This window comes from Lytechinus variegatus, chromosome 17 (assembly GCF_018143015.1).
Source record: "Lytechinus variegatus isolate NC3 chromosome 17, Lvar_3.0, whole genome shotgun sequence".
NCBI classification, from domain to species: domain Eukaryota; kingdom Metazoa; phylum Echinodermata; class Echinoidea; order Temnopleuroida; family Toxopneustidae; genus Lytechinus; species Lytechinus variegatus.
This window is the reverse complement of record NC_054756.1, coordinates 16,281,223-16,302,854: the sequence shown is the minus strand read 5'-3', so window position 1 is coordinate 16,302,854 and position 21,632 is coordinate 16,281,223. Positions and strand designations below refer to the sequence as shown.

General features: G+C 34.7%; 1 protein-coding gene across 1 annotated transcript in view; it reads right to left on the bottom strand.

Annotated features, from left to right (window-relative positions):
- Nucleotides 1–21,632, bottom strand: part of LOC121430693 (tyrosine-protein kinase SRK2-like) — a 57,783-nt gene that overhangs the window by 24,190 nt on the left and 11,961 nt on the right. Inside the window, exons 3-9 of the mRNA XM_041628043.1 lie at nt 21,033–21,147; nt 17,874–17,969; nt 10,358–10,461; nt 9,797–9,952; nt 8,458–8,613; nt 7,413–7,558; nt 6,265–6,378 (exon numbers count right to left, since the gene is read on the bottom strand). Coding sequence (XP_041483977.1) covers nt 6,265–6,378; nt 7,413–7,558; nt 8,458–8,613; nt 9,797–9,952; nt 10,358–10,461; nt 17,874–17,969; nt 21,033–21,147 — 887 coding nt within the window. The remainder of the gene's footprint in view (nt 1–6,264; nt 6,379–7,412; nt 7,559–8,457; nt 8,614–9,796; nt 9,953–10,357; nt 10,462–17,873; nt 17,970–21,032; nt 21,148–21,632) is intronic.

Below are 21,632 nucleotides of genomic sequence, written 5' to 3'. Positions count from 1 at the left end.
TACTAAAATCTCCCTCAAGATGTCCTACTCAAATCCCTCTCAAGTTGTCCTCAAATCCCTCTCAAGTTGTCCTCAAATCCCTCTCAAGTTGTCCTACTCAAATCCCTCTCAAGTTGTCCTACTCAAATCTCTCTCAAGTTGTCCTACTCAAATCCCTCTCAAGTTGTCCTACTCAAACCTCTCAAGTTGTCCTACTAAAATCTCCCTCAAGATGTCCTACTCAAATCCCTCTCAAGTTGTCCTACTCAAATTAATCCCAAGACATTGTCCATGCTACCAAGAGAATTGCTTACAAATATGGAAAATTTCATTTGTAGTTTCGTTCATGACTTGATGTTAGCCAACAATCCTTGGGTAAATATAGAATAATTTCATGTTTTTCTCTATGTTTTTCAGTGTTAATTGCCAACACCGGAGACCAAACAAAATTGATCGATTGATGAAATCAGTGAACAGAACAGCAAGATGGAGAGTTTTACTCAATTTTCTTCACTTTATATAGTTTTTAAAGTTTTTTCATGATCATGTATACATGTAGGCCTATACAACAATATTTAATGAATTTCCTTTGGTTAGAAAGTGTTTTCAATATACAAGTAATCTAAACCTTGTTTATTACAAAAAATGTATGTACATCAAAAAGCTACGTTTTAGGGGATCTGATATTGTTCTTTGAAAGAAGTTCTCAATGATGAGTTTTTACTTTTCAACATTCACAGTACATTGTTCTTTAATTATAGTACATTTAATCTTTACTATAATCTCGGGCAAATTTCTACTTGATAAAATAATACCACATCTGCAATAACAGTTTACAGCTACCAAAATCACTCACTTTTCCATCAAGATTTGCATTTTCTCAATTCACTCTAATCATCCTGTTTGTTTTGTACTTCTTGATTGTTCTCATGCAGCACATATGAGTGAAGGACCATGCTACATGCTTATTCGGACATAGAAATGATCATTCAAATTGTTCTATCAAATAGGTTTCATGAGTTCGTTCTCTAGTATTCCTACTACAGTACTTGTTTTGCCAAGGCCTTTATTTTTCTTTCTCTTTGGGATGAGCTTTTGTACTTTCATATTCTTGTCATATAAGTTTGTAACAAATACTTAGTAATGATTGATGTAAACTCTGATGATGTCATATTAAAACTCTGTATATCAGACACAGTAACACTTTTGGAAAGGCTATTTACAAAAGAAGTGCATGCATAGGTATACAGGAAATCTATCTTACATCTCTGAAAACTCTCCTTTTTTTTCTTCGTATTCACAACATTTTATTTCTAATACAAAAAAGCAACACTGTAGATGCAAAATGAGTTACAGATATCGTTGTGACTTGTGGTGTATTTTGCCATGCGCATTTACATAGATGGACACGACCAGCAGTTTTAACATTGTATTCTGTGTTGAGCTACATGTATCAAACATTTTATTAGCCGTGGGGTTAGCCTGGAGTATCCAATAAATACCTTTTTTCTTTGAATGCTATAAACTGTGTTCAATGTATTTATTTTCTTCTAAAATCTACCCTGATAAATGGTGTAGGAGTGAGAGTTTTAAGATATTCCCACTGTGTATGATAGATTTTTGAAAGAAACAATAAAAGTGCTTATGATAGAATTCAAGTATGTGGACCATGGCCTTGTGCAGAAAACTTTTTGCTGGGGGCGAAAGATGTGAACAAAATTTTTGAAGAAAGCGAAGGGGGGCTTTTTCATTTTCAAAAGTGAAATTTAAGGATTTTTTGCTCAAAAAAAAAAATGTACAGGTGACTTGGAGCCGGTTTCATAAAGAACTTACAACTGTTGTAACTTTGCCATTATGGTAATTACCGTGGAAACAGTGCTCAGAAGCCAATAAGAATCAAGGTTTCCATGGTTGTAAGTCCTTTATGAAACGGGCCCCAGAACCCCCATCCAAATTGTAATCCATACGCATGTACCAAAAATTATTGTCCCTGGAAGAAAAATGAAATGACTTTTAAGTCACATATATCTTGAACGTGTTTGTACAAATTGGATTGCTGACTTCAAAAACAAATAAGATGAAAAATTTTGTTCAAAAGAAAACTATAATTTATATGAAATACTAAAATCATTGACCCTAACGAACTTTGACCTTATTATGTGAGCTGAAACACAATCAAGATGATGATAATTTATTACCCTTATGTCTAATGTTGTAACCCGCACCCGTTGCGGTACGGGTTAACCTGCCGGTATGCCTCCGATCGCGGGTTGCGGGCCGGGCCGAGTTCATTCTCAAACCCGCAGACCGTCATGCGAAAAAAAGGGAGAAGTAACGACGCATAATAAAAACATTCACAATGAAATTTGAGTTGAGATCATGTGCTTCTTACGTGGCAGATTCTTTTAGAGACGTAGATATTTCCTTTTAAAAAATGCCGGCATATTTTTTTGTCTTGTGAACAGTGAACAGGACAGAGTCTGAGACAGTTCAACATAATAAAATACATCGAGTTGCTCTTTCAAATGCCAGCGCCAGTGCATGCAGCGCAGTCAAAAGCAACCGCATGGGCCAATGAAACTCGATGTTGAGTTTCCCGTCCCATTTTTTCCAGCTCATAATGAGGAACCGATTTCATTATTGTTTTTCAGAAGATGAAAGTTTGACCTTTTGTAACCTTTTAACGCACTGTATTCTGTGGAACTTGAAGCCAGGGAAAAATTAATCTTTTTTTCGGGGGCTCCATTTTCAATTTTTTGGTAATATTTCAGGGGCTCTTTTCAAATACTACTTTTTTGTATTTTGAAGAATATCTGTTCACTTATTAAATTAATTATTACTTGTTGTTTAATATTGTAGGATTTTTAAAGTTTGTTTCATGCTTAAAATCTTGGGTGTGGGTGTGTTTGTGTGGGTGAGACTGTGAGTTGAACTTGGATATGAATGAATTTCTTACTCCATCTAATTCCAGTACTAATTGGCCATGTAATGAAGGCCCACATACCCTTACTTTTCCTGAAGTTCTTTGAAAACGCAGATCTCCACGAAAATTGCATTTCTCAATGGGGAGTCTAAATTTGGTGAGAATTAACTCATTAATAAATTAAATATACAAGACAATGAAGAAATCATCAAACTTTATTGGCAGTTTTGAATAATATACCCGAAATATAAACTCTGTCTGAAACAGAAAATCGCCATCATTGAGGCCTTTACAGAGCGAATTGTCCCCCAGAGCTCTGGCAGAGAGACAGAGCTCAGACTGGCTAGCTAGCACAAGCGCCAATGCGTACGTGCGTGAGCCTCACGTCGGCCCTGTAAAACAGATTATTAAAGCTTTGTTTAATGATTTTTTGTCTGATATTTACCTCATCCCCTGGTATAAGTTATACTTAGCAAATAAGATCAGTTATTTTGGATGTTACTAGGCCGTATGATAACTCACCAACGCGAGGTTACTAGACCCTGGGATTTATTGAGGTAGCTCAACCATAACTCGATGTTCGTGCGGGCTCCCTGCACGAACATCCCTCGAGGTATGGTTGAGCATGCAGTGTCATTCCATTCACAAGAAAAAGAAAGGATTTACAGGTATTTACAAGACATACAAATAATTATGTGACTGAAAAGCTATGTTTTATATCAGTTTTGCATCTAGATCTATATCAAAATAGTAAAACAATGAATTATTTTTAGAGTTTGATTTTCAAACGCGGGCCAAATTTCATAACACGGGCGACGGGAAACTGAACATCGAGTTTTAGCGGCCATATCGAATGAAATACAAAAACAGAAGGAAATAATATGGGGGTAAACGAGAAGAAAAAAAATGACTGTATCATTATCCACGTATTCATTGCAATTTTAATTACTTTATAGACAAGGTCCCATAGAATTGAATATTGTAATTATGATTGTTGTGAGTCGCCGTGTCGACCGACCTGGACTGAAAAACAACATTGCCGATCCTTGCTGGGCAGCCTGGGCTATCGCTAGTTATACGTTAGCGCGCTGAGCTGCGGCTCGCTAGCTCCGATCCGAGGAGGTAATTGCGTAATGCTTTCAATTCCGAGATCATAGCGCATCCATTTCGTGGTACGAAGTACTTAAGTCACCCCCCAAAAAACATTTTCTCTCCGGAGTAAAAGGCTAATTTGCAAATTGTAAGTAAATTCACTCTAGGCTAGGTAGAAGTTGACATATATTTTCCAGATTTGAGCCTGTATAGTGTGGGGATTGCAGAAATAATATTTTTCATTTTTCAAAGATAAATTGACTTGCGGGTTAAAACCCGACGGGTCAGCGGGTCCCGCTTGGAAATTTTTGGATTATACGGGACGGTACGGTTCGGGTTTTCACTTGCGGGTTACAACATTACTTATGTCCAAGTTTCATGAACAAGGTCTATACACTTGGTACATGTAAGTTATGATTACATTTCAAAAACCTAAATTGGTTAAGATTTTAATCTGAATACCCAAATCATGGTCAAAGCTCATTGACCCTACATGTACATGACCTTCATCATGTGACCTTATGTCCAAGTTTAAAATTATGACATTTCAAAAATTTAACCCTATCTAGGCAGAGGTATTTTGGGAGTTCATAAGGCCGGAGGGGCCTCCTAGGCCCCCCCCCTTGAGATCTCAGCCGTCGACCGTGCGATCGCGCTGAAAATTGGCACGGAGGTTGTCTGGGATATAATCTATGAAATTGTATAGTAATTTATTTCATGCGAATTGTAATTAAGTAATTATGCTAATTTATGCATAATTAGTATGCGAAATCATACTTTTTCCTCTAACATCATAAATAAAGCTCCAAATGTTCTAATTTTTGGCATAGAAACTCTTTCTGGTGTTCTTAGCAAGTTTACATGAAAAAAATTGTGAAATAAGATCAATTTCTAATGTATTATATTGTTTTTTGCAATTTCTTATGTACAATGTATTTCATTGTTTTTTGGACCCTTTGTTTTTCATTGTTTTTTTAATGAAATTCGTTGGGGAATCTTCTAAGATCATAAACAGCATAAAATACATACATTTAGACCAGTAAAACTAAAAATAATGATACATTTATGATTTTTGGTTGAAAACACAATTTACATTGACTTTGTACATTATTTCACATTTTGGAGCAATTTTTGGTCTGACATGCACTTACATAACGTTGCGTTATTTTGGAACCGCGTACCCGGGTGACGCAAAATTGGTCTCAAAAGTTGCGCAAGACTTGAAAGTAAAAAGTCAGCGAGCAGCGCGGTCAAAAAACTCTGCGCGGCAAACATACCGTGCGGCTCATTGAGGGGCCTAGATAGGGTTAATCGTGGCTGAGATTTCAATGTTGTTGACAAAGCCACTGGCAGAGAGCGGCGCCTTTAGTCTCGCTCTGCTATGCGAGCGAGACAAAAATTGATTGAATTCTGATGGATATCTCACCAATCTTCTCCAATATCATTATTCATTTCTACTTTTATCAAAAACCGGGGTGGTATTCTGGAACTTTGTCACAACTTATGTCATAAATTTTGTCATTTCTCTCCGAGATGTGACACCACTATGATTGCCACAAAGCGGTATTCTCAGCATTGTCTTTTTCCCTGTCATATCTCTCTAAGTTCCCGCCCATCTTTTCGGAAGCATACCAATCACTATCACCGTTAGTTTGAGCCCTTCTAACCAATATGAAGGCCCCTTGGCATGAGGGGCGTATCCTCAATAAAGTAGTCGGCAATGCATAACTGCGCGTACATTGATGTGCTTAATCACAAAGAGAGACAGGGAGATGTGGAGGATTTTTAGAAAAGAGATGGAAAAAAGGAAATCAGAGAAAAAGAGGAGGAATTAATATGTACATGTAGGGCCTAACTAATTGTACATGTAGCATGAAAAAATATTTCTGAAGATGAATGATGAAGTGAAACTAATACCACAATCTAATCTTAATACATGCAATATCATTTTATGCTTGACAATTAGTCAGCTGGGTATCAGGATATTTGGTACTAAAAGATATGCTACATGTATGACAAAATTTATGACTGCTAGATCCCGTCATAAATTTTGTCTCATCTTTTGCTCGTATATTGGAATTATACGCGTTAAAGAACCGCGTAGAGAAACAAATTTATGAAAAGTTTTATGACAAAATTATGGCATCCATCAGAATTTTGATTCTGTGATATCTCTGAGAAAAGACAACATATGAAGAAGAGACGATGTTCAGAGTACCGCCACAGGGTCTTCCACTGTAAAGCTGCCTGAGAATTACATTTTAACATACCTGAGCGGCAATATCGACAAGTTCCCTCAATCCAAGAAAACGACCATCTCCCTCTCGTAAGTAGCCCAGTAAACTCCCATTGACCATCAATTCTGTGATGATGTAGATTGGCTCCTGTGAGTAATGTAACAGGATGAAAATAAATACAGAAATAAATGTTACTCATTTACCTCCAAACTTACATGAACACACACAACCGTTGTGTGATAAATGACTGCTGTTAACTAAGTGGTCAGATCTGGCAATTTTCTTTGATTTTGATTGGTTAAAAAGCAACATTACTGTGGTAATTGTCATGAAATCAGGACTCGTCGGATAAAACGCCTGACAAGTCTTTTCATGAAATGCATTTCATCAACATGATTGCCTGACAACTTGTCAGATCAGACAACTTTCCATGTTTCTAACTGGCTGAGAAGTACTGTTACTTCGGTAACTGTCGGATAAAACAGGACTTGTGAGATAATAGGCTTGACAAGTCCTGTCATGAAACAGAAACACTCCCCAGATGGGGTGGGATGGGAAGGAATGAAAAAGGAAGGGCAAAGATAGACAGAAAAGGGAACATGAAAGAGAATGAAAAGATGGAAATGAAAACAACTAGGACAATTCCACATAATGTACACAACTCCCCTATACATGTATGAGCAGCTTTCCTGAAATGACTTGTCTTTATTTCTAGTTCATATGAAAATTGTACATGTAATGCTCTATCAAAATAGTACCATGACTTGAGCAGTACACGTAGTAAAGAATGGTGAATAAAGGGGCCCTGGGTATACAAAAAGATTGATAATGTACAGGTCAGTAAATATTTGAACAAGGACTAAAAAACTATAACATGAACCAATGATGAGAAAAATTACTGCATCATCATTAAAGTTCACATTTAATTCTGTTTAAATATGTTTATAACTGATATTGATATAGTTATAAAGCAAAGCAAAAATGCACAAGGCATCTACAGCAAGAATTTTTCTTTAAGTCAATGAATACTGACGTCTATTATACGTATCTAGACGTTGTATACGGATCAACGATTTCCAGTCCTCAAAAAGGGCATAGATTTTAATGATTTAAAATCATTCGACATTGTTGTTCACCCAAAGATTGTACTGCAATTAACCCAAGGGCTACTAGGACTATACCTCATCAGAACAGATTCCATAGAGATTGACCAGCTTATCGTGTCTAAGCTCCTTCATCAGGTTCGCTTCAGCGAGAAATGCTTCTGGTGACATCGTTCCTGGCCGTAACGTCTTCACAGCAACTTCTACCTTGCCGTCATAGATACCTACAAGAAAGTACATATTAAATATCAACACATGGGACTACATTACTGATAAACGGGGTGCTTGATCTCTTCAATGGGAGATATTACAGCAAGCAATTGAACATCGATCATATTGACATACATGTACAATACTGTATATACTTAGAACGAAAAAAATCACAGAAAAATGATTTTACATTCCTTATTTTTCAATTTGAAAATAGCACATTAAAAGACAAAGTATGTTTAAGCCAGGCTTTGTTAGATAAATTGAGTGAGACATAAGAAACATTGAACAAAAAATATCTAAGATTTCTTCAATATTAACAAAAATTTCAGAACTTAATTTAATGTTAAATGGAGTTAAGGGTATATGTATCAATTATTATAGGTGTACCTCAAATATTCAAAATTATATCTTAAGAAGATTAAATCCTGTATATTGATTGGTTCAAATACCATCATGTGATCAAATATATTTCAACTATGATGTGTGACATCAGACCTCAATATATTTTTTGCTATACCAATATTCTGACATCATTTCAGAAAACGGGATATTTAGCCAGCTCTCTCTCCACCTGGCAAGTCCTGTGATGCGTTGGCGCTGAGCGTGGTGGTTCGGAGAAAAGTAGGTCATTAAACATAATTAAACAGATTTTGCAAGCTCAAAGCATAGTTTTTTGTTCTGAATTATCAAAAGCAGGATATAAAACAAATATATCAGGCGTTTGCTTTGAAAGTATAGTGGGAATTATGAATCCTTGGTTGGAGTGGCAAAACTACATGTACTATCAGGAAAAATAGTAATTGCCAGACCAACCTCAGATAAATAATTCCACTATACATGTAATTTCCTTAAAGCCTGATATATTTGTTTACCATACAGTATCCTAAATGACAATGATAGCGGTCATTACCTTTCCATACTGCTCCAAACTGCCCTTGACCAAGCTTGGTATCGAGTTTGAGAGAAGAACGAGGGAGCTCCCAAATCTGATGGCCAAGGGTCCGTGTGTTGGGGGTCTGTTTGGGGCAAGGTTTGATGAGCTTTGAGCAAAGACCACCCGGTTGACCTGTGGTGTACAAAGACAAGGTTTGAAATGAAGAATGTGTTTTGGGGTGATATTTCATGGAAAACCTAATAACCAATCTACAAAGTTGTTGTCCAAGAGTCAATGTGTTGTTCTCCTGTTTAGGGCAAGGTACATAGAGCACAGACCATCTGGTTGACCTGTTGTACAAAAAAAAAACTACAACAAGAAAATGCTCTGAGGTATTCAACTTCCTATAAAAGTCAGTCCCTTTTATCCATGTCCAACTGCAGGAATCCTCCTCAGCATCTTTTCCTTCCTAATTTCCCAATAGGTTTTATACAGGAGGATTAGAAGGAAAAGATGCCTAGTGGTAGTCCTGGGTCCCATCTCACAAAGAGTTGAGATTGATTTAATCAATGTCAACTTTATGGAATTCCATCATTGTCATTGTTTTTTCCTAAAGGAAATGTGCACAAATGTCATTGGAAAAACAAAGAGCATTGTCAAGACAATGATGGATGTATGAGTTCATATCGTCATGTACATGTATCTAGAAAACATTTCAAATGAAAATGCATCTTAAAAATTGACAATGCTGGCTTTCCATAGTTGTGGTTGATTGTATCAATCACTATTCCTTGTAAGACGGGCCCCTGGTGAAAGAAAAAGCCATAGAAGGCTTCGATCTGACTTCGAGAAATATTCCTAAATATGATCAGTTTGTTTGCGTGGTAAATTCTCTCATGATAGGAATTTTACAACAAGATGACCGAGACAAGATTATGCCTGACCAGTGGCAGACCGTGACCCTGAGGAGACAGTGATTGGAGGGGCACTGTATTGTTTGTGAACAATGCTGTGCCCCTCCAATGCTTTGTCTCCTCCGGATCACGGTCCGCCACTGTGCCTGACAGACTGAAGATGCTGGATTTGAGTATCAAGAAAGCTCCCAGTAGGCAACTTGTCAAACTTGCATCTTTCCTTCAGTCTAGTCCCAATTGTTTTGTCTATGGTGGCTGTGATGAATAGGTGCTTGCAGGAGTCTTGCAGAAAAGACGAGTGACATGGCATGGAGGTTTGGCAAGGTGCTTGACGTAGTGCTCCTCCTTGTTCATAGAAGCGAACTACAATCTTAAACTGCACACTGCATTCCTAAACGCGAATGAACTACAAACCGAAAACCAGTCTCTCTACATCTATGAAGAACAATGGATCTACTCACTTGAATGAAACTTGACGACATCAACCACGGTGTTGAATTTCCTCTGGGGATTGATAAAGAAGAGCTCGCTGCCATCTTTAGTCTTATCTATCCTATAGTTCTTGATTGTCGGTGGGCGACCTTTGTCCGTCTCTCTCACTGTGAGTGCATATGTACCTGACAATTTCAATAAAAAAAAACCATGATATTGTTCATTAGGACGAGTTTAGCCCGATGCTTTCTTTTCAGTACAGCAGTAGAGGTTAGGTGTGTGGAAGACTTGCCATCTATTTAATAGCATAATAGACTTGATCGAAAAATATGTCACATACAAGTTATTTTCTTCATAGAACAAATTGTAATGTAAATGCGAGCGACACCAGAATTTTCCAATCAACCACAGAATAAACACAATTTGACATACTGAACAGACAATATATCTCTATTTCATTTCTGCTTTTATCAGACCAACAGGATGAACTTCCCCTTTAAAACATAACTATTAAACCTAGATTCATAAATTTCATTGTCAAATTTCCCTTTTGAATGTACTTTGTTTAATTGAATAGTTTTGATACTCACCTGGTCTTGTTTCACTTTCTCTAACGAGGAAGGTTCCTTTCGGTAGATTGTCAGCCTGTAATCTCATGATGGCTTCACTCCGCGTACATGAACCAAAGAACCAACTGAGATGGAGAAAGAGAGAGAGACAGACAGAAAGAGAGGTAGCCAGACAGACAGATGGAGAGAGACAGGAAATAAGTTGAGAAAATGGGGACACACGAGGGCAAACAACAAAGAGCAAACATTCATGATAAAAAACCTAAAAATATAAATACATGCTTAATACCTTCGTCACATTTCCACTACGGTGGTCGTATGGTGAGTGAAAAATCAGCCGTTTTAATATTTTTTTTGTACCAGCTAGTACATACATGTACATGAAAGTGGTTTGTATAAAAATAAATAAAAAGGATGCAGTTGGAGAAATGTAACTGAGGTATTCCACACTACACCAGTACATGTACGTGAACAGTGGTACTCAAAGTTCGCAAACCCCATCAGAAAAGGAGTTCAAGATCTGCCATATTTTAGATATTCATTTTTTTTAAGGCAGGTGATATTACAAACGACATTCAATAAAGTTATTTTCTCTGGGCTCGGCGAACACAGTGTTGTTCTACATGTACATTCAACACTCGGCATGAAGGAGTACATTTTGTGGTGGGGTTCTGAGCACAATGTTACATCATAAAAAATAATTTGAGTAACCAACGTCATTATAGGTAGACCCTGGCCTAGTGTACACAAAGAATGAACTTCTTTTCAATTCATATACAGGTGGAAATAAGATCATCAATAATTTGATTCTATATTTCTCATTAATTTCAGGTTGACTAAAGTTGAATACAAACATTTGCTCCATCAAATTTCCTCAAAATAGTTGTTTGATCCCGAGTACAATCAGACTGAGTGAGGCATGAAAAACATAATAAACATCAGTGGATTGGAGAGCAAAGTCCAAACAGACATTAACAAGTTGGCCTGAATGTACATCCGAAAAATGGTATATGCAGCTAGCTCTTAACACTGGTAGTGATATTAATGTAAGCAGTCAGAGCTATATTAAAAGTAGATTTACAGATCTTCAATAGAGACTGTTTCTCTGGGTTCACCAAGCATTTACACCAACTATTTTACAGGTTTTCTACAGCAGTTTTTCACCATAGACCATACATGTACAAGGAGACCAAGGGTGGGAAAGCAGGCAGTCACTTTTCAACCATGCCACAACCTATTGGTTGTGATCTGCTTTCAGAAATAAATCAGAATAGCTCAAATTTTTCTTACAAAAAAGTATAGGTCCCTTGATTGATTGGTATGCAAACCTCTTAAAAGATGACTGAGTTTATAATCATTGCAGAGAATGTAGAATCTACATTTATTTACAAACATGACTAGGCTGTGAAGAGATACTCAATGGACCATATTCTGAAGTCAGATTTAACTTCAGACCATGGTCTAACTCTGTGCTTAAATTATGAAGAGCCAAAAATTCTGTTTATCTGGTATATTTCTTATGTTTACTGTTTTGTTTCCTTTTGCTTTTATAACAAATAATTATCAATCAGTTATCATTCCTAGACAATTATGAACATGGGGGTGTCATGTGTACGGTTAGGGGTTTCTGACCCAATTGGCTCTCCATAGTTAAACCACAACTTTAAACCAGGGTATAATTTAAACTTGGGTTCAGAATATGAGCCAAAAGGTCTAGATCCACAGCAGTTCTCTTCTCACTAGGACCCTGTTACATTTATAGTATAATGGTAACCTAGACATCCAATGGTAACTTCCCTGAAATCCTTTATTCTGCGAATAGTGATAGTAATAGTGATGCATCCAAGTTGGATAACTTTCTCTTCACTTTTAGAGTGGTATTTGATTTAAGTTTGCTTTTATCATTTAATGGATATTTATGCCACACAAACTTTCACAACTGAAACAATGATTGATCATTTTCTTGCAATTTTCTTTTACTGACATTGCTACTGTTTAAAGCATTTATGCACCCACGCATGACTGTTCACATGAAAATGTCATGTCATACTGGAAGAGGAATATTGTCTGGTCATGTTGACATACAATAATTTGCCTTTAATCAAACATCTATATGGAATATTTTAACTTTTATAAATGTCCAAGAACTTTTTTTGCCGAGTGTACAATCATGAATATCAAAGTATCAAACATACGATTAACTGCTAACTTTTGTGTTATGCGACCCTGGATAAAACTAAAATGGTGAACTTCAAAAGCACCAGTGGGTGAGAACACCCATGGGCACCTAAAAAAGCAGTACACTGCTGAGGTGCAGAAGCTACTTTACATATAGCAAGCAATGCACAACATTAACTTAAATATTCAAATTTTAATACAATATATCAAGTTTCAAAGGTCACTTCACGGTTTAATGAAAGCAGTACCCCGTGTATGATCTACATACCAAAAGAAGGAAGGAAGGAAAAAGAAATGAGGAGAGGTCTAATAAAAGTTCCTAACATCCTGCTTCAAATGTAATGCAAGTGAATTTCATCACAATTTAAGTTTACCTATAAAATGTTATGCATAAAAGCAGTACTTACAGTATAATCAAGCCAAAAATAAGAAATTAGAACATTAGGAGAAAAAACCCTATTCCATAGAAGGGGAGGAGTTTAGAAAGATACTGCAAACTTGTGCACATACTGTACAGTGTATGCATGAGGCAGCTTTTTTTTCTTAAATAGGGTTCTTCAACCGGAACTTGCCTTTATAGTGACTTCATAACATATGTAAATATCATACACTATACATGTACATGTTCCCAAAATAACCATGTTTCTTTGCATATTTTATGGTTAAGTGGATATAATGAATGAACTACATGTATGCCAGACAGCTGGTAGGCTTCATAATAAACAAACTCAACATGTATAAATCATTGGTACAGGATACCCTAGTGAATAGCATCCAGAGTAGACACATGTCATAATTAATTAAAAAGTGTACCAGTGTACAGTATCAGAGAATGTTGACTAGTATAAATCTGCATGTTTATTACAGAGTACTGCTTTAATCTTTTACAGTTTTATCAATACAGCTGAAAATTCCGGGGGGGGGGGGGGGCACTCAACTAGTTTTCTACTGTGTACCCTTTACAAGTATTTTTCACATGCATTTTTGACAATTTTGCCCCCTAAACATTACAGGTTTTACGTTACCCAACAACCATACCGTTTTTGCCCAAATTTGGTCTTTATGACTCACACCTTTTTAGGTGTTTTTCCCCCACATGTGTACAGTAATATAAAAGAGAAGTGCCCCTACCCCCACCCCCTGTTGAAAATTGAAATAATTTTTATTTTAATACTGACGATCCACTAACAAAGCCGGAAAATAAATGAGAGAATCACATAATAATCAGCGAGCCTATTTAGTTTGAATCCATATACATGTAGGAAGTGAATGGCAACCATGTCTAAGGGATGAACTTCATGTATAGAATAATGGGTGAAAAATCAGAGCTTATTACTTTTCTGCAAGAAAAATAATTATAAGATTTTTTGAGATTTCCCATTTTATCTGTATAAATATGTGTCATTATAAAAATACAGGAAGCATCAAAATAATGCAAAAAAAGAAACAGTTGGCGTATATGTATGATATAGAGCTGCAGGTATACACAATACAGTATATCAAAACATACAAGTCTCTCTTTAGTATCTGATGCATGAATTCATTTTTCAATACCATTCATTGGTACATTTTCGTGCTTTCAGAGACTGTTGCCAAGAAAATAATTTGTGGTGTATTTTTATACTCTGCAGCATACATGTAGGTCAGTATAAAGGATCTTTAATAGCTACATGTACATGTAGAAAAAAATACTCTTCTGTGCATTTTTCTGGTGTAATGTGTACAGTTTCAATCAATAAGGGCCTACCAAAGAAACTGGATTATTGTTGCTATGTCAGGAGAGATCACTTGATGTCAATGGCATCAAAAGTATAGATGACCAAATACTCTTGTGCAATATGACACATTAGAGCAGCTACTGTACTTTTAGCATGATAAAGCATCCCTTTCTTTAAACACAGACAGGATGTGCAAACATCAGTCCAAGAATTATCATTTCTGCTTGGCTGTACATGTATGTACAATGTACTTTCATTTTGCTATTGACACAAAAGAAAACACTGGATTCACTGGAAATATGCAAAGTTTCCACTTATGGTCTGAATGTTTGAGGGCACTGGAGAATCATGACAGGGAGTTTCAGACCCCCCAAAATAATAAAACAGTCAATATTTTTTTCTTTTGATTTTTTTTTTATGTAAGTGCTGGGTATATCATGCAATGTTCAATTCACAACAAAGATTTCATTGCAAACTACCAAACTACATAAAAAGAAATTCAGAGTTTGTTGACTACCAGAATGAATACCTACATAGATGTACCAAGGATCACCCCCCCCCCAAAAAAAAAAAAGTGCATTTCAGGTAATTTGCAAATACTTTTTTTTTTACAATACATCATTAATAAAACTGAATACATTGTACATGTACATGTATCTTCCCCACATAAATAATACGAAGAAACCACCATTTGATTTTAAATGTGTTTTTATTTTATCTCATCATTTTAGAATTTGTGCATGTTTTTGCAACAAATTTGTGTCAAATGTGAGGTATTATTTACATGTTAGAGTGCACTTTTCCTAGAATGGTTTTAAGTACTTTAATACAACAAATAATTTTTTAATAATGAATATTTCCATAAAGTAAAAATAAAAACAATACAGGGGAGAGGCCATGTAAATCTGACAATCCTGACAATATGGAATAGACAAAAATTTTACTGTAAGTCCCTTTGAAAATGAAGAGACAATCGGGATTGCCGGAATGTTAGAGGCAAACTTATTCTCATATTCCATCAATCACTGTTGTAATATGCAGAAAAAATATAGGGTAATACATGTAAACTGTATATGCCTACATGCTTATTTCCGTCTGTTCCCAATGGTATAAAGTTCACTTCCTCTTTCGAAAATGAACTACTGCACAACTTAATATCAGTATACAACTCAATATTGAACAACAATACACAGAGAAATGGAAAAGTTTCCAGGATGTTATGCAATTACACACTCCAATTTGTGTAAACCACATGGCATTTAATATGGATTTATACAACTGCACTCAACTTGGCGGACATGGCTTTTGAAGTGAAAACAATGAATGACAATCCATGTAAATTTTGAGAAACATTATTTGCCACTGTTCCAAAAAAGTCCTTAAAGGGGAAGTTCACCCTGACAAAAAGTTTATTGTAAAAATAGCAGAAAAAATAATAAAAAATATTGCCGAAGGTTTGAGAAAAATTCATCAAGTGATTAAAAAGTTATTAGAATTTCAATTATTTGATTTGTGACGTCATATGCGAGCAGCATTTCTACATAGCGAATGGTAAAAAATCAATGAAATGTCATTTTCTCAGAAAATTGAAAATGGTTTTCACTGTACCTTTTGTATATCAATAGGCAAATCATTTCACACCCGATCATGAATAGAAAACAAAATTAAGGCATCAGGAACCATACAAAATTTGAATTTCATGCATTTTATATAACATAACACATGGGGCAGCTGCTCGTTTATGACGTCACAAATCCAAAACTTTGAACTCTAATAACTTTCTTACTCTTTAACGGATTTTCCTCAAACCTTCACCAATATTTTTTACTATTTTTTCTGCTATTTTTACAACAAAGTTTTCTTCAAAGTGAACTTCCCCTTTAATAAAAATTGCTCTCTTGGTACAGTTGCAACTGCAAGGGACTACACATGTAGAGTTTATTTCTTTCCAATTCGTCCAACTGCCAACTCGTCTACTATCATTTGGTCTACCATCATTTTGTCCAATTTCCACATGGTCTAATTGCCAATTCCTTCACTCACCATTTTGTCTAATAACCAGTTGGTCCAATGGCCATTTTAATAGTCCATATACCATTTGGTCTAATTGGACTAAAGCGTTCATTGTGCAAAATGAATGAAAATTAAATGGATATTAGACCAACTGGTTGAGACAAAAAAGTGATTAGACGAAGTGATGATTGGACCAAATGATTATTGGATGATATGGATGTTAGACGAAATGTTGATGGACAGGATGGCATTAGACTAAATGAAAGTAGACCATGTGGTGAGTGGACGGGTTGGCAATTTTATGCAGGAATCTTTTGGTGGATAAGCCCAATATGTCATCGCGATAAATGATGGGTACTAAAACTAATACAGGCACATGATAGCAAGTACATAGTGTACACTGTGCTACATGTAATTAGGGACCAATCCAGGATTTTCCAAAAGGGGAGGCACATTGACAAGCAAAAAAAAAAGGTTATGGCATTTTAAAGTTTCGCTTCATTTCACAAAACAGTTAATACATGCACATCTCAGTCGGTATGCAAATGAGGAACTGATGACGTCACTCACTCAATATTTCTTTTTGTATTTTATATATGAAATATTTTGATTTTCTCATTGTCATGTGAAATGAAGTTTCATTCCTCCCTGAACACTTAGAATTCCATTATTTTAACATTTTGTGCTTCAGGCAAGGAGATCCTAATCATCAAATTCGTAAAAATTGAAATATTGTATATTCAAACAATAAAAAAACAAAAGACAAAGTGAGTGAGTGACATCATCAGCTCTCTCATTTGGATATAATTGGCTCGTTCATATAAATATTTTGTTAAAAATGAACAAACTTTGAAATGTCATAACTTTTTTTATTTTACATCTGATTTTGATGAAATTTTCAGCATTGTGCTTGTCTGATTTTTCTCTATTGATTCAAATCAACATTTTTCTGAGGTGGACTTGACCTTTAAAACCAAACTAATACAAGGCATATTATACCAATTCGCAACAAAAAAAGTAAAATGGCAAGCAAAGTAAAAGAGGTCAATGGTCACCAGTGTAGAATAGATATAATTGCTTTAGAAAAGATGGTTGCCTCAGTCAAAGCATTCCATTTTGCAAATTTAGGGGAAATTTTGGCTACATGTACATTGTATTTTGAGGGCGGAATCACCCATCGCCCTCATGTATTGCCTACTGTTAAAAAACTAAACCAAAATAGTCTACAGCAAAAAATGACTTCATGAGGCATGTCTTTGAAATCAAGCTAATAACTGTCAGCATATCGTAAATTTACGTCGTAAATTCGCGTAAACCTATAGACTACATGTAAGTTGTGAAATCATGAAATCTATTCTGAAAGCAAGCACACTGAAGATCGCCATCAAAGACACACATGCATCATCATTTCGAAAATAACCCTACATATAAAACATCATGAATAGCATATCTTGCTACAAAAAATCCACAGAATTTCCGCATTTTCTCCAAGAATAATTTCAATTATCTATACGCGTATGTTTATTATGTTAGAACACGATATGAGATCATTAAAAAAACTGGCAGTTATCTCTTATATTAACTGATCATTATCCTCTCTAAATTGGCAGTACAATGAAGATACTTACTCTTCCACCTCTAATGAGTTGACTGGTGCAACATAATTGCATGGGATGTAGCCTTGGAGACTAGTCCTAGTTGAAGAAGCTACCCACCAATCACCACTGGAGAGAGAAAGACAGACAGAGAGATAGATAGAGAGGGGGAGAGAAAGAATCATGACTTTTCATGATTTTTTTAATTATTGTAATTAATGTTTAGTAAAAGATTATCTTCATTGATATGTTCAATTGTTGATTTGAATTTATTTGTTGATTCATTGATCTGTTGCTTGCTTGATGGATTGATTAATTTGTTTATTTGGTTATTTAACATTGATTGAAAATTGATTGTTTTGTTTGTTTGTTTGATTGATTGATTCATTCATTCATTCATGAATCTATTCAATACTACTTTTAGTATTCAATTTTCTGATTTATTCATAATTTGTTAATTTGAAAGTTAAATTAATTTATTGACTTATTATTTTTTTGTTATCTATCTTGACTGATAAGTTGAATTGTTAATTTGCTTTTTGATTCATTGATCTGTTGCTTGTTTGCTTGATAGATTGATTGAATAATTCATTCCTTTAATTGGTGATTTGTCATTGATTGATGAATGATTATGATTTTTTTTTACAAGTTTGATTGACTGACTGATTGATTCAATCACTATTTTTGTTCACTGGTTGGTTGGTTGATTGTTTTGTTTGTTTGTTTGATTTGTTGATTGATTGATTGATTGATTCATTCATTCATTCATACATTCATTCATTCATTTATCTATTCAATACTGCTTTTAGTAATCAATTTTCTGATTTATTCATAATTTGCTAATTCGAAAGTTAAATCAATTTATTGATTTATTATTTTTTTGTTATCTATCATAAGTGACTGATATGTTGAATTGTTAATTTGCTTTTTGATTCATTGATCTGTTGCTTGTTTGCTTGATAGATTGATTGAATAATTCATTTAATTGGTGATTTGTCATTGATTGATAAATGATTTATGATTTTTTTTTACAAGTTTGATTGACTGACTGATTGATTCAATCACTATTTTCATTCACTGGTTGATTGATTGATTGATTGATTGATTCATTCATTCATTCATACATGTATATTCATTCATTCATCCATTCATCTATTCAATACTGCTTTTAGTAATCAATTTTCTGATTTATTCATACATGTAATTTGTTAATTTGAAAGTTTAATTTATTGATATATTATTTTTTTGTTATCTATCTTGGCTGATATTGTTGAATTGTTAATTTGCTTTTTGATTCATTGATCTGTTGCTTGATTGTTTGCTTGATAGATTGATTGAATAATTCATTCATTTAATTTGTGAGTTGTCATTGATTGATGAATGATTTATGATTGTTTTGTATTGTTTGTTTACAAGTTTGACTGACTGATTGATTCATACATTCTCTCATGCATTCATTCATTCACTCGTTCATTCATTCATTCATTCATTCATTCGTTCATTCATTCATTCATTCCTTAACTGCTTCATTGATTAATTTTCTTATTCATTCATAAGTTGTTGATTTTAAAGTTCAATCAATTTATTGATTTCTTAATTTTACATTTATTTTATTTGTTGCTTGATTGATTGATTAATAATAACAATGATAGGCATTCATGTATTTACCGGGGTAGTCATTTACATGTACATGTACATGTAAGTACCAAAAACTGTTCTCCCATTGGACCCTGCTATTACCCTGGCTCAAGCTCGGCTACATGTACTTATAGGCACTCAAGCATTCAAGGAATTTCTTCCTACCAGGTACCCATTCACCTCACCTGGGTTGAGTGCAGCAGGTAAATTTCTTGATGAAGGAAAACATGCCATACCTAAGAATCGAACCCACGTCCCTCATATTGAAAAAAAAGGAGAGTCACATACATGTACACTAGATCACAGCGCCCCAATTTGATTGATTGATTGATTCATTCATTCAATCAGTTTCTTTATTGATTCATTGATGGGTTGATTTATTTTCAATTCATTCGCTCACTGATAAATCTATAAATAAAGCCCTGTACTGTACATGTATGCTTTAATAATACTGCTTTATAATAACAAAAATATAAATATTACATCATAGATATTAATTATTAATAATCATAACAATCAATCTCTGAGTGTGAAAGTAAAATTACCTCTGAAGGACTCTAGAGTCTTCATCAAGAGGGAAATGAGCTATAGGAAACACATAAGAGATAAAGTGCATCTAGTACTATGAATGCGATCAATTATCTGTAATGGCCATTACTGTGGTATCACATGCTGTATAAAGTAATGGGTTTTAATGAGTGTAATGGTTTTAATGAGTGTAATGGGTTTAATGAGGCTACTAAAGAGGGGGGTGATTAAAGCTAACGACATAATCAATTATCACAGGTGTATGCATGTTCAAATACCATTAAAACGTGGTTTAGGTAATAAATGTAACGTCAATGAACATGTTGAATCATCAATGGCTGAATGTAATTTTAAACGAGCAAACCTCCAGCATACCTGTGTCTTTTGTATAAAAAACCCATACAAATCAAGAGAATATCATTCTCACAGAAAGAGATGATGAAATATGAGATTTATTGTTTTGTATGAGATATGTTTTTGTTTTGTAAAAGATATAATTTTTGTAGATGAAGCATGTATTTTCTACATTATTTTGATTTTGATGACAAAGTAGCAGACTCCAATATTAAATACACATCAATGTCAATGAAGGATTTCGAATTGTAATGAATAATATTTACAGTACTTCTTACTACAAATCTATTAGAAATTCAATGTAAAATGAATGCCAATAATTAGATTATTTGCTTCAGGGCAGAAAGTGATACGACATGATCATTTTCTTGGCTCCATTATAAAACCTGTTTATATCAGCCTTCATTTTTCTTAAAATTTTGAGCAAGGCCACTTTGGGAACACATACAAGTATTAAAAAAAGGCCCATAAGAAGTATTTAAAAGCAAAAATGTCATGGAGTTTAAGACTTAAATCAAAATGTAGATAATTTATATGTTTATTATATTTTAGCTCCATTATAAAACCTGTTTAAATGTCAGCCTTCATTTTTTATAAAATTTGGAGCAAAGCCACTTTGGGATATCAAAAAGGCCCAAAAAAGTATGCGAAAATGTCATGGAGTTTACTTACGATTGGTCGAATACTTTAAGCACTTCTCCTTTCTGAAATGATAAGTCACCTTCGTTTCTTCCTTGAAATGAGTAGAGAGCGATGTAACTTAACTCTGGGGGCCTCCATGGAACAGCTGTTGATATACATGTACATGTATAGATTCAATGGAAAACAGTATTTCAAAGTGTGTGCCTAAATCTTGCTGAAGATTTAATAATTGATATAAACCTAATTGCCCTCAGTTATTTTCACAATCACACATTAAAAATCATTAGTTTTATCTACATTTTATTTTCGAAGTTGCACACATCGACATAAAAAAAATAAATATAAAAAATCAAGGTAAAGCCGACGTCTGTGACATAACAATTAAGATATCTTTGTACTTTTATAGGGGGTCAATTCAGTCAAGGGTACCGTGATACGTTTTTCCAATACTTGTCAAGGGTATGGTTTTAAACGGCAATACTTGTTAAGGGGCGTATTTTCAGAACATGTAAATCCATGTTTAGGGTGCTTTTCCAAACCCCATGGTCATGCATGGCATCCACTCGTCAATGGAAGTGTACATGTATGTATGTTGCACCACACTGAAATATCAGAATAATCTACATGCAT